The 14,455-nt window shown below is 43.3% G+C and overlaps 1 protein-coding gene across 4 annotated transcripts in view; it reads left to right on the top strand.

The window, feature by feature from the left end:
* The window catches only part of TSPAN18 (tetraspanin 18), a 127,938-nt gene that overhangs the window by 103,343 nt on the left and 10,140 nt on the right, over positions 1 to 14,455 (top strand). For all 4 annotated transcript variants that reach the window (XM_075754678.1, XM_075754675.1, XM_075754677.1 and 1 more), the window contains 3 exons: positions 3,894 to 3,985; positions 4,100 to 4,294; positions 9,844 to 9,918. In XM_075754678.1, coding sequence (XP_075610793.1) covers positions 3,923 to 3,985; positions 4,100 to 4,294; positions 9,844 to 9,918 — 333 coding nt within the window. In that variant the 5' untranslated portion in view covers positions 3,894 to 3,922. The remainder of the gene's footprint in view (positions 1 to 3,893; positions 3,986 to 4,099; positions 4,295 to 9,843; positions 9,919 to 14,455) is intronic.

Here is a 14,455-nt window from a genome sequence, read left to right as displayed (position 1 = left end):
TCAGTGTAATCAGAGAATCCCAAATGGTGATCTTGCATGTCCTGTTTGGGAATCTGGGTACCCAGCAGAAACTGGAAAGGGTGTGTTATGCTGGTATGTGAGAGTGTCTCCAAGCTCTAAGTTTCAGCACTGAAACAGTTGCTCAGAGCTCCTGTTTCTCAGGTTAGGTCAGTGGGTTGGCATTTTTCAGAAGTTTGCATTGAGCTCTTAGGATGTGGAAGCTTTGACGTGCTCTGTTCTTGGCTTTGCCGCCCCAGACCTCGCACTGTTGCTACTGACTTCCATTTGCACATCCTGAGTTGAAGGACTTAGGATTTGTAAACTGTACATGTGTGTGTACGGGTGTGTTTGTGGCTTGAAGCACAGCACAATTAGTAGGGTTGCACTTAGTTGTTGCTTTGCTGTGTGAAGCATGATGGGTTTAGAAATTACAAGTCGGAGCTCAGCACCACCACTGGGGACAATTTCTTGCCCAGGCAAAGAAGGGAGTCCTCACCTGCCAAAGCTGAGTGTGCATGTGTTCGTGCTGCTCCCAGGTTACTGTGCCTCATGGCCATGCCAGTGAAATTTTCAGGGCCTGATTGCTCAACAGATTTAGAGTCTGCCTTCCCTGCTCACACCTAGAAAACATTTTAATGTACTGAGTGGATGCCCAAGCAGGAGCAATGCAAGGAATGGTAGTTTAGGTTTGTCTTTGAAAAGAAAAGAAGGCCTGTACTCGGGTTGTGTAAATCAGAGTGGCTCCAAGCGAGCCTGCTCGTCTTGCAGAGGAGGCAGACCCAGACATGGAAAGTAAAGTAAGGTGGGAATGTGATTTATCAACACTACAAAGCAGCCAGACAGCATTAGACTCAGGAGCTGCTGCTTCCTGGACCACAGGCAGTGTTTCTCATGTGGATGCCTCTGCAGTGAGATGACGTGGCACTTCGCGATATGGTTTAGTAGGCATGGTGGTGTTGGGTTGACGGTTGGACTTGATCTTAGAGGTCTTTCCCAACTTTAATGATTCTGTGATTTTATGAGTGTAAATGATGCGAAGTGGCACAATTCGGCTAAACTGGTTTGCTATTTATGCCTTTTTTGCCTAAGGCTACTATGATACAGATCATGTGGGTGGGTGCTCGAGGCAGCAGGACTTAGAAGTTTCTCAGCTAACTTTCAGACTTTGGCTAATATACTGAGATTCAGCCATCCTTTGTTTCATTGAAGCATAACTTTTTTGTGTGGTTGTCATGGTTTAATGCCAGCCGGTAACTAAATACCACATGGCCGCTCAGTCACTCCCCCCTCCATGGTGGGGTGGGGAAGAGAATGGAAAAGAAAAACAAAACCTTGTGGGTTGAGATAAAGACAGTGTAATAGGACAACAAAGGAAGATAACAACAACAACAACAAGAATAATAAATATATATTAAAGAAACAAACAAGTGATGCACAAATGCAATTGCTCACCACCTGCAGAGGAAAAAAAACCCCAAAATGATGGCCAGTCTGTTTCCGAGCAGCAATCCCGCCTCCCAGCTAGCTTCCCCAGTTATGTACGGAGCATAACATTATATGGTCTGGAATATCTCTCTGCCCAGCTCAAGTCAGCTGTCCCGGCTGTGTCCCCCCCAACTCCTTGTGCACCCCCAGCCTACTCACTAGTGGGGTGGTGTGAGAAGCAGAAAAGGCCTTGGCTCTGTGTGAGCACTGCTCAGCAAGAACAAAAACATCTCTATTATTATCAACACTGTTTTCAGCACAAATGCAAAGCATATCCCCATACTAGCTACTATGAAGAAAATTAACTCTATCCCAGCCAAAACCAGCACAGTGGTGATGGGAACATCTGGCTGCCAATAATTGTGGGACTCTTCAAGTTCCAGTATTCTATCGATTTGCCTGTATTTTCTTATCACTCTCTACTATAGTGTCCAAGCTCATGGGTTAGTGGTGCTGAAGGTTCACCTTTCTCACGAAACTCAAGAATTCCCTCTCCAGCTCTTTACCCTTCTAGACTTCAAGATCTCCTTTCTCTGTGAGATTTGCAGACATGGGTTTAAACACTGTCAGGAAGCTGTGGGTATCTCCTCCAAGCCCATGTCAGAGCTCTGTGCCACACCATCTCCTGCAGTCGTGGTCTTGGCTTTGAGTCTCTCTGGGCAGAACAGCTGTTTATCAGAGGTATAAGAAAATAAACTTTGTTAAAGGAAAATACTGCTCTTGTTCTCAGGTTCAGATTCAGGTTTGTGTTTCTCCAGAAGTGAGGTGGACTGTAAGACTGGCTTTGTGGATCTTCTCAGGATTCCTCTAGCAAAGGGAGTTCCCTTGGTGGTACCCAGCCAGCACAGGCATGCTGCTGTCATACCTCAGGCACATGAAGGTGCAGAGGGAAAGCAGCTGCATGTCCACATAAGCTTCTGCGTCACACCATGTGTGTCTCTGCCTGTTTTGCCACTAGGAAGGAACTGATCTGATTTTTAAACCAAGTTAAGGAAGTGCAGCAAACACACACTGTATGATGAAAATATGGCTTTTACCTCAGGCAGCCCCTTGCTGGGAGCACTGCTTGCTATGGGGTTTCTCAGCTCTTTGGCTAAAACAGAACAGTTCCCATGGTCACTGGGGGAAGCATCCCACGAAGCTCTACAGCACTCCCAAGTTTTGTGGATTAACAAAAACAATGAAGGAGTGAAAGAAAGAGTTTTATTTCTGGCCTGGTGAAAACCTTGGATAATTTCTGGTTTTTCTTTTCAGTGAATTGAATGTACTTTGCTAACATACCATATCATTGGATGCAGGTCTATTTAGGGAATGGCATTCTCAGTGGAGAAAGAGATGGGTTAAGAAGCATGTGGGCTTCAGGAAGGCTTCCCTAGGGAGCTAAGCAGACTTGTGCCTTTGTGCTTGCATATGTATGCATCCATTTGTGCACGGTGCCATGACTGTATTATCTTATGTTTCAGTGGAAGTTTTACTATTTTATGTCTGTCCCTCTAGGGTTCTTGGTGATATAATTGCATATTGGGAGACACAGTCACTTCATTAAACAGCAAGCAGAAACTTTCTTCCAATGTAGCCTCACCTGGTCAGGATTTATAGCTGCTCTTCCAATAGAAGTATTGCTCTAAACAGTTTGTTTTCTATTCAGACATGAAGTTTCAAAACTCGTTAAGATTACGTAGCATTTTTCTCCTGGCCTTAAAAGCTTACCAATGTTGATCCATGGGCTCTGCCTGCAAAAGACCTGAGCAGGGTGGGATGTAGAGCACCAGGACTTCATGGGTACAGTAACATTTCACACTGCATGACAAGCAGGTGGTGTGCTCCAGGCTGAGTAACTGTGTAAGAACATCCTCCTCAGGCCTTCCCATGTCCACGCGCTGCTGTCATTCCCCACCCAACTCCTCCAAATGTCTACAAGTTTCCCTGAAAATGTTGTCCTTGTTTGGGTGGCATTCATTCTGTAGGGGAAGCTTGTTTGGAGCCAGCTGCCTCAAATGCTTGCTTGTGAGTCTTTCAAACGGGCACAGCTTCTTCTGGCTCCTATGTCAATATGACATTTTTTAGAGTGAAGTAGGCAGATACATTCAGTGCTTCTTAGACCTGACAGGCTTTAGGGACTGGGGAAAAAAATATCTTCATGTGCAGAGGGATTTTTTTTTTCCCCAGCATCTCACTTTGCAAGCAAAGCTAGAGCTTTCCTTTTCACATCTGCATTTGCCTTTAGACCTGGGAGAATGCAAAGGAACTTAGCAGTGATCATTTTCTCTTACTAGCTTGTGCTATGTTGCCTTGTTCAGGTAAGAAATGAGCTCTTCTGTATAATGAACTCCATGGGATCTTGGGGGAAATACAAATGGAGATAGGATTGTGTCACTCCAATAAAAGGAAGTGCTGGTGTTTTGCAGGAAAAATTGGATCAAGGAGCCTGAAGACCATGGAGGGAGACTGTCTGAGCTGCATGAAGTACCTGATGTTTCTTTTCAATTTTTTTATATTTGTAAGTATTTAGAATCCATTTTCTCTCCTGAATCCTATTGTTTCCAGCAGCCTGCTGCTCCCCAGCAGGATAGGCTGTAATTTCCCTCTCTTTCCTCTCCTTGTGCCGTGACAGCTGGGAGGAGCATGCCTGCTGGGAGTTGGGATCTGGGTCATTGTGGATCCCACAGGTTTTCGAGAGATAGTGGCTGCCAACCCTCTGCTCTTCACGGGAGCATACATCATGCTGGCTATGGGAGCGATGCTCTTTCTGCTGGGTTTCCTCGGCTGCTGTGGTGCCATCCGTGAGAACAAATGCCTCCTGCTTTTTGTAAGTGTCCTTGCATTTTCTCTTTACCTTTTCGTGCTTCCCAAGAAAGGGGGTGACTGGATGATGCTCTGATAAGTACACGAACAGGTGTCTGTTATTGTAGCCATCATTCCCTTAGATAATAAATAGGCTTAGGCTACTTTTACACACAGGTAGAAATAGACAGAATTTGCTTTTTTCCCTATACCAGATTTGAGACCAGTGGGTATGGAGTCTGGGAGTGTATTTTGACCTTGTTAAGCTTTGTTTTGAAGCAGTCCTATTTGTCTATTTGGGGTTTTTTTACTTTTATAAAGTGACCAAAAATGATCCTCTCTTGACTGCCTAAAACCCACTGCTCCACTTGTGGATTCATTCCTCAGTGGTTCGCAACAAAGCAGAGGGAACATGTAGAGCAATGCATTTGTGTAACGGAGCCCCCCACATCAGCAGAAATGTCCAGCTCAGAACTGCGTGGTGGCCTACTATTGTGGCTCTCAATAGCTGATCACTCCCTTATGCAGCCTACTTTGCTCCTAAAACGAACCAGATTTCTTATCTTTGGGCAAATTTTCCCCTGAATGATAGGGTTAAATTTCAGCCTGTGTGGTCATCAAGTACTATTTACAAAGAGCTAGCCTCTAAAATAAGTCACTCTTGACCTCTGCCATAAGTTCTGATACTGCAGGGTTTCCAGCCATTTTATCTTACTGGAAGGCATTACCAGTTATGTATTGAAAGGCAAAGATCATTAGGTTTATTTTTCATTTTTGTCAAATGTGACCTTCTGTTTCTCCCTCTGAGTCTGTTGGGGCTTTGGGATTGTCTTTATTTTTTTTTTTATAAATCGTGATGCTACAAGGTTTTGTTATGATTGTATCTTGCACAGCTGCTTCATCATGCAAAAGAGGCTTATCTCTAAACAGAACAGGAAAGTCGTCTTTCTTGAATGCAAAACCATTTTTTCTTAGAGATGAGTGTGGCTTCACTGAGATAAATTGTCTCTGGCACTTGGCTCACCCACTCCTTGAATCCATAACCTCCAGATGAGATCCCTTTTCTGGAAGCCATTGTGGGTTCGATTTCTAGTGACTCACCTCAGAAGTAAATCAGAAAACCAAATGTTTCACCTGTGAAGTCATGGAGATCTGCCCAGAGGAACCTAATAAAATGCAAAGGATCAGGCCCACTGAGCCTGAGGTTACTTCAAAGCCTGTCCCTGTCAGATTAAGAAAAGTAAAGTTGAGTTTGTTGAGAAGTATTGATTGCAAGTGAATGGGAGAGTAATATTTTCAGTTTGGACCATGCCCACTGCATACAGATTGGGGGCCTGGCTGGAGGAACAGAGCTCTGGGCCATGCTCTTTCCTGATTTAACATCAGAGTTACATCATGGTTTGAATGTTCCTCCTGGTGTTTTAGATACACTCCAGTGCACTCAATTTTGTGGTTATTACTTTTCTGATTCTTAGAGATAGTTCTGAGCCCTGCTGCTTTATTTATTTACTTTTATTATTATTTTATATGTGGAATGTGAGAAATACATGGGCTGGAAGTAATGCCTTAGACTAGGAAAAACTCTAAAAGTAATTAGTGGTTCAGAAATTAGTGTTCCACTTTGATCAAGTCTTCCAGGGCTTCTGGTATCAAAGTCAACTCTGTTAACCTGCCATCTCATGTCCAACAGCAGTGAAGCACTTGGACGAGGATCTGTGCTGATACCAAGTGAGAAGAGATATGTTGCTAATTTCTGCTTTTTTGGGGGGTCACACCAGCTGATGTTAAAATGCATAAAACATCTGTGAAACCAGAAGTCTGATGGGAGTAAGTTTTAGGCATTGAAAAGGCAAACCATTCATGAGTGTATGCAAGAGAGACTGGGAACACCTTGCACAAAGGAGAGTGTTGGGCTTTGAGGGGAGGGGTGGTACTTGGGGAGAAGTTGCTAGATCAAATCAAGTCCTCTTACAAAGTTGTTAAAGAATTGATGAGACAGAGAGCTGCTTGAGTGAGATTTCATGGCAATGCATAATGTATATCTGAAGCTTTTAGTCCAAATGTAAACAGAAGATAGAAGGGACAAGACAGGTACACAAATGCATGTTCTCTAGGTTCTGGCTTCTGCGTTTGCAAAGACTTTTCTTTTTCATTAAGCTGCTCGTCTTTTGTTAAAATACATCACTGTGGAACCTAACATGTTGCATTAAGTACAAGGCTGTGAAGTGTTTCTAGATTTCCCAGCATTTGGGCTTGGCCCACAACAACAAACATTGACCTCCAAATCAGACATTGAATAACTTCTGGATTGTCCTAAAGACTCTCTGACTGCAAAAGAACACCATAAAAATCAGAATCCAAAGTGCTGTTGAGCATACAACAGTGCACCACAGGACTGAATTCAGCTTTGCAACAATAGCAGTCTGTGTTAGCTTCCTTTGGCTTAGTTTTGAGTGCAGATGTCTTGTTTTGCACTCTTGTAAAACGAATGCAGTAGCCCCTGAAACTTCTCAGCATGAAAATGTGGGTCCTTTGGGTTAGAGGCAGTTGCTGCTCTTTTTGGAACAGCATTGCTGAAACTGGAGGACTAGGTGAGTTGTGAAAAAGAAACATGAAACATTGATTTGGGGAAACTTCTGATAAACCTGTAACCATCACCAGAAGCTGAGGCAGGATTTTTGACCAACATGCAAGACCCCGCTCCTCAGGATGTTCACCTTGCATGTGGCGGGTACCACATGAATTTGAATGTGAGCCTGCTGTGTCACATGCATTAACCAGTTGGCTGTTTAACGCTCTCATATATCAGTAATCAATTTAATTTTGGGAGGCAAAACATAATAGGCAGATTTTGACTCTCCTTAAAATGCAGAATGAGAGAAAGTTCTGAAACACTGATGATCCATCTTCTTTTTCTTGTCAGCCCTAATGGCTGCTCGTGTTGTTTCTACAGTTACAAATCTGTGATGCAGACTGCACAATGTAAGTGTAAATCAGTTTGGGAATGATAATGAAGCTTATCAGAGAGAATCTGGGAATGGCTGCTTCTACTTCTGCACAGACCTGTGCTGGAACTTGGGTGAACATGTGCCTCCCAGTAATCAGTAAATGAAATGCAATTAGCAGGGTGATGGGATTAATCACTTGATCACCACCTCAGACCTCTTAGTGACTATGCTGAGATCCCTTGATGGATGATGATGTGAATTTGCAAAGCATCGTTCATTCTCATCACTTGTTCTTTGCCCTCCTGTGGTGAAATTAAAAACAAAACAGTCTCTGAGCAGGAAAAAAAGAAGCCACACAGAAAACTCCAGCAGTAAGAATAAATTACAGAGTTAACTAGTTCAGCAAAATCAAGCAACAGCATTCTGTTAGCAACCAATATCCCTGCTCATCTGACTCTTCTTGTTTTGTCATTTGAGCCCAGGCTCCTTTTCTTTTGTTTCCACTGCAGAAGCAGGAAGACAAATGGGACAGGGTGGTGCGTGCACTTTTCCAGTGGGGAAAAATCACTTACAGCTCTGATAATTAACAAAACAACATTTCACCCATTCCAAGCAGGTAGTCTGAATTCTCTCTCCATTACCAGAATGCATGGTGCACAGTATTTGAGACACTGTTTATAAATCATTGCTTGGGGATCACAATAGTACTTCTGGCCCCATCTGCCTGCCTTCTGTTTCAGAAAGACGTTCAATAACCTTCTCACACAAAAAAATCCCATCCAGACTTCTCTTGTGTTTACTTCTACTTGTTGCTTCAACCACCTTCACTGGTAACATGTACCGCATGTTTATTACCCTCCATGTGATGCGGTCTTATTGGGTTCTCCATTCACTCCCGTTTTTCTCAGATGGTGCCAAAATCTGAGTTCATTTCTAAATGTTCACTCAGTTTTGTAAAATCATCTTTGAATCTGTGGGCTAATCCTTGGGATCCTTGAATTTTAGAAGGGGTGACTCTCAAAAGATGATTTTATGGTTAGAAGAGCATAAAAAATATCCATCTAGTTAAGACTTACGGTTCTTCAAGCCCGCTATTTTGTCTCCAAGAATGGAAATAAATGCCATTTCAGGAGAGGGTGTGAGCCTAGCTACTTTTTGCTCTTCCCATACTAGTTCCTCAGCACCAACATTTGCTGTTTTAAGGATGTTAGAGGGCATATCCCTGCCTGTTCATTTTACTGTTTGTTATGGACTGAAGCAGCGTCGAACTAACATGAGGCATCAATGTAACTGAGAACTGGTCCCAAAGACAGGCTGAGTCCTGAGCTCTTTGATGTCAGTGAGTGCTTTCCTGCCCTGGGAGATTTGTTCACGTCAACACTCTTTTCCTCTCTACTTGAGTACCAGCTTTCTATGCCACCTCCAGGCTGGAGGATCTGAGGTGGAAGCCCGCAGGAGTCCCGGCGTTCATCTCAGGCAGGAAATGCTCCACAGTACCTGAGCACTCAGGGTAGACAAGGTCCCGGAGACAGCACCCTTGCAGCAAGACATCAGTCTCTCTGGGGATGAGACCTCTTAAGTGCATCTGATTTACTTCTGTGGGGTGGGTGGTGAAGGCACAGTGAATCGCAGAAACAAGATGCCTTTAGTAAAACTGAAGACCAGACTTTTAGACTGAAGCAGCAGAAGGTTGTAAGGACAACAGGATGAAAATACAGTTCTAGCTTAAAATGAACAACCACGTGCCTCTGTTTGCTTTCATTTCTCTTCCCTAGAATTTTGATGGTATAAATGTAATGGTTTTACTTCAAACTGGATGCCTGTTTCTCTTTTACTGCCACTCAATCTGCTGGCTATTGCTTTCTGTCAAGTCTGCAGTGCGCCCTTACTTTAACAATATGAATATGCACACTTTGGGTACTATACAAGACATGGAAGATACTTGCATTATAAAATTAAAATTATGATGGTGTGTTACCAACTTTCTGTAGAGGTAGAGGTTAATACTTAAGTCAGTACAGAGGGGGGATGTTAACCAAGGCTAATTTTGCCCTGAAATGCGGAATATTCTGAAAAGAGTCAATTTTTGGTCATAGGTATAAATATTTGAGTATATGTCCTGCTACTTCCTTCCATACAAAATGAGCAATGATCATATTACAGTAAAATTGTTTGTTGTTTATGTTGTGGTGAGAGCTGTGTGTGTATATGTAGGTGTCTGCATGTGATGCATACACCTGTGTCAAGACCATTTAGTGCACCGTATGAGCATCTACACAAATCATGTAATTTCTTCCATCAATGTAGGCTTTACTGGTTTAACCTGGTGCAGATTTATCAGGGGATGTTATGAGTCCTGTAGCCTTATTCTCTTTTCCCCATTAGAACCAGGCAAAAGTGTCACAAGCTCCCATGTCCTGTGATGTGGTCAGAGAGGGGTTTTTGTGTCTGCTCCAGGTTACTGTCTCATAGGGTTTTTTTAATTGTAAGGGGAAAAAAAAGTTTCCTCAGTTACTTTTCCTGTTGTGTTGGTGACTAAAACCCTGTGTTTCTATTACCTATTGCAAGCACCTAACAGTATATCTGTGTTGGTTTTTGGATGTTTTGTTCATCTTCTCTCTTCCAGTTCTTCATGTTCATTTTGTTAATCTTCCTGGCGGAGCTTTCAGCTGCAATCCTGGCTTTTATCTTCAGAGAAAATGTAAGTATCCGATGGTGGGCAAACTCTGAACCCCGGTGGGATTGTACCCAGGTGGAGCACGGTGTTAGACGGTGGCTGATTCGTTTGTAGAGAAACTATTTGTTTCAAATACCAACAAACCTGCTTCATTACTACCCTCGGTCTGCAGAACTGCCAGCAAGCTGGTGAATGCTAACTAACCTGGTGTGTACAGGGTGGATGGTTTATATACACAGGAGATATACACCAAGGGACTACTTAAATCCTGAAGTTTTTAGAGTCTTCCTGATTCTTTTGCAGCCAAACCAGCTGCACATTCCATCAGAGAGAAGTTTTATAATAAAGTCACACTAAGGTTAAAAGCAACTCTTTTCCTTTTCAGTATAGCATGTGTTTAATATTAATAGTGAAACCTCCTGTTTTCCCAGCAGAGCCAATGCTTGCTCTGCAGTGCAAAAACTCTCTTATGCATCTTCTAATCATATTCCTTCTTGAATTTTCATGTTCTGGTGTGCACCAGATTCCTCTCAATGCTGCTTTTAAGATACTCCTCCTGCCCTGCCCTGAGCAAGTCTCCCCATGGCCCATTTTGAGTCCCATCAATGGATCCCTTGCCTATTGCCTTGCTTACAAGTTTCTGGTCCTTCTCTCCACAGTTTCGTATGATGTAGCCTTTCTCTACATTGCTGGTACGCATATTATTATATGGCCGTCATCCCTCCCCTACACTAGTAGTAAGCTTTTATTACACTCGTTTCTCTAACTAGTTTCTCTACACTTGTTTGTCTAGCCAGCAAAGGTTTGTGCAATTTTTTCACGTTCCCAAATATGCAAAGAGCCCAGCTGAACTAGGTCCATCCTTCTCAAGTCAGCACATCTTTGAAATATGAGTCTGAGTGATGGCTGTGAAAAAACATTGGCTAGTAGAGATGGTCACTAGTGATTGTTAGTATTTATTTTGTTTATTTGGCCTCTGCCAGGAGTAAGAGCATACAGCACGTTCCCTGTACTGCAGATGACAGAAATGTGGCACGAGTATAGAAGGGCCATGTATAATGATGACTTTCTTGACCCAGGATATACTTTTAATTTTATACATATAAAAAGATTTTGATAAGCAAAGAATCAAGACTGAGGAAGCTCACAGCATGACAGTGTGGTGTTTGTGCAGTAGGATGGTCTTGGGGGGAGGTAGTGAGAGGAATTTTTTTCCCCTTTATAAGCTGATGGTCTTCTGTCTTTGCCTCAGATCTGAAGGCAGTGGGGAAGGGATCGCACTCTGAACACAGAGTGGGTGCCCCATTCCAGCTTAGGCTTTGAGACCATGCCCTCGTGGGAACAGCTACCACTCAATAAATAGTTTGCAGCATGGGGGGCCTGGTGTGTTCTGGTCGTAACAGCTCTGCTGTTAGGAGATTTTCGAGAATTCCTTTGGTACAGCTCAAGCAGCAGACCACACACATAGAAACTGGCCTGCAGACCCAGGTACAGGCTTCATGACAGAGAGAGAACGCAGTCCCTGGTGAGCAGGGTCTGGGCGAGCAGCCGGCAGCTGATTGCTCCCACCTCCCACCTTCCCTGTGGGAAACTGGAAAAAGGTACGAGAAACTAGCCAGGGTCACTGCGTGTCCTGCAGGGCTGGCTGTCTCTTCCCTCAGTCACGAGGAGCCTGCGACGTCTTGCTTCTGGGCAAAGCATCGGTACCGTCCACTCCCATGGAAGCCATGGGACGCGTGAGGATATGTTATGCTGCAAGATAAGGTCGCAGTGGTTATTCTAGACTTCTCTGGCATCTGGTGGTGTTTTGCAAGATAAAACTTGAAGGGGAACAAACTTCTATCTTTCTTGAGCTTGTCGCCTTGTTTGTATCACCAGCTTCCCACTCTGTCAGAATGACTGACAGGAAGGGCTTAAATGGGAAGGAATGAAGAATGTCAGATCCCAGCATAGCTGGAGATGGCTCTATGCAGAAGTTAAACTTAGTCTGCAAATTCTTGTGGTTTGTTCTCTCCTCAGGTTTCTTCTGAAAAAACCCCTTGTTTTGCTGTTGCTATATATTTTGGTGGTAGCTCCTCTGGCTTGGTAACTACTTGTGGCTAATTTTGCTGTCATCTTTGGGTTAGCGTGAGTCTAGATGGCTGGACAGGATATCCATGGGGACAGAGGTGGTCTTTCAGTGACCCTGTGTCAGGAAGAATTCTTCACAGTAGCAATTTAAGGTCAGGTTCAGATGTACTTTTCTCTTCCCTGCGAAATAAGTTACTTTCAAGGTGTGTGGTGGTAAATGCACATTTAGGCAACTTAAATTTCTTGGAAGCTTACCAGGTGGGTTCCTGTGATGGTCATTGTATGTGTCCATGTGGCTGTGACTGCATAAAATGAGACAAAAGAGAAAGATACACTCTATCTGTTCGCTTTCCAGATAATGTTCAGTGCAGCTTTCTCTTATATAGTGTTTTACATCCAAACTAGCTCCCAAACACTCAACAGAGTTAAATTATTAATAGCTGAGAAAGTAAAATAAATTAAGAGACAAAAATAAGGGAGAAAAGAGATGTTTTCTCCTGAGATGTGACATGAGAGTAAGAGTCAGTGAAGCTGAATGTGGTGATTGGATTAGTGAAAGTGGTATTAGTGATGGTAAGCTACTGTGATCTCAAGTCCAATTGCACTCCCAAAGAACTGTTTAAAAGCAGTCTCTGAAGAGGAAAGCTGTTGTTAATCAGCTCTGGGAGTACCAGAGTTTCTCTTCCTTTGTAAAGGAGGTTTTGGTGGGTGGAGAACCCTTTTTCATCTAGAAGACCCCCCCATAAAATAACATCTTCCATGAACAATAGGGAGAGGCTGTGAAAGAGTGATTTGATTTATGTACAGGAATTGTTCTTTATATGCTCTTCAGAGGTCTGGATGGGGAAAACATGGGAGGGATATTTGACTCTTAGTGAATTGTCCTAGCAAGCAAGAAAGCAGCATGGTAGGAACAGATGAGTCCAGTGGCAGGGCTCTGGATGGAGTCAGGACATTTGGATTTTTAGCCCCAGTTCTGATATTTAATACACAAGTCGCTTTGGTTCCTGATACCTCTGTTTCCTCAGACATAAGGCAAAAATTAAAAAACATGAACCGTCCATCCCTCATTTGAGCAGCTGGAGGGCACTGTGGGAGTGAAAAGTGCAGCACTGGTGACTGTACTTACAGTACAAGCACTGCACTGTGTCAGAAACATTAGGATGCTTCAGGCAGATGCAGATGGACAGGAGTGTGTCTTCCTTTCCAAGCAGGCACCATGAAGCCAGCTTCTTGCACAGCATTCAGTATTCTTGAACACAGTGCTGCATGAGAAGGTTGTGAGCTTCCTGGCCAGTGCCGGCACTGGTGTTGTGCAGAAATGCCCTCTTTTTCCTAAGTTCCCTTCATCTGGCTGCAGTAATCCCAGCCAAGCTGGTTTTTGAACCAGTGTGACAGAACAGTCCCACTTCGTTCGCTGGCATGTCAATGTACACATGCATGTGCTTCTTCTCTATTGGAGACGTTCCCTTCAGAACAGCTAGAAAAAAACACAGCTGAAAGGCTCTTTATTGTTCGTGACTGTGGCTGATATAACTGTGTTGCCAGAAGTGTGTGCGAAGATCTAGTTTTGTTAGCAGGCCCTTTGCTCCCAGCTGAATAGTTCTTGCCATAGCACTCCAACGTGCACGGACCTCATCAGTGCCGCTGCTGGCTTCAGCGACGGGGGGGCGGTGGGCATGTGAGTAGGACTGTCTTACGGACTTTTATCCTCCTTTGTCAGCAATTTTTTAAAAGAAGAAAGATGCTACTGCTGATCCATTTTTTTCCTTTTTCTTTTTTCCTTTTTTTTTTTTTTTAAATGTTTTTCTGAACTGATGCTCAGGACAAACAGTTTAAGAGCAACAAAATGGAATCAGTTATTTTCCTGGCAAACTTACCCTTCCAGCACTAGGCTTTGTTTTAGGCCAAGTCTCGTAAAAATCGCACACAAACTCTGAACAATTTCCTCTGGGGTTGCTGCTGTCAAAATAAAGGTTTCGCTTTATATTTAAATGACTCTCTTGTTTTAGACCCCGCCAAAGGCAGTTGGCTGGGATTATTACCAACGTTAATATCAGTTTCAAAGTCCACGCTTCAGAAACAGGCAAGCATTAAAAAAATGTGCTGCTGTCTCTGCAGGGTAGGGTGCTGCGTGGACAAAATACACAGAGAAAGGGAAGGAAAGGAGAACACTGAGGATGTATTTCAGCATCTTCTAACCTGACCTTCCCTCAGTACACCAAATTCCCAAAGGAAAATGCCATGTCCTCTGGTATTTTAATATTCAAAAGCAAAAAAATGAGTTAATATCTGGCTCATAAAAGTGATTTAGGAATTTAGCAGCATATCTAATTAAAAGGTAGTGAGATTGAGCTACCTGCATCATTTAAGTCTTTGTGACAAAGTTTTACCCAGTATTGATTTAGTCATTAATTTTGGCCTTAGTTTGTATTTGTAAAAGAGAAGTCAATATTAAGTGGTATTCAGGGGTCTTTTAAAAAGTCACCAC

Source organism: Balearica regulorum, chromosome 5 (genome assembly GCF_011004875.1).
Source record: "Balearica regulorum gibbericeps isolate bBalReg1 chromosome 5, bBalReg1.pri, whole genome shotgun sequence".
NCBI classification, from domain to species: Eukaryota; Metazoa; Chordata; class Aves; order Gruiformes; family Gruidae; genus Balearica; species Balearica regulorum.
The sequence above is the reverse complement of the archived record's forward strand: the minus strand, read 5'-3'. Positions and strand labels throughout refer to the sequence as shown.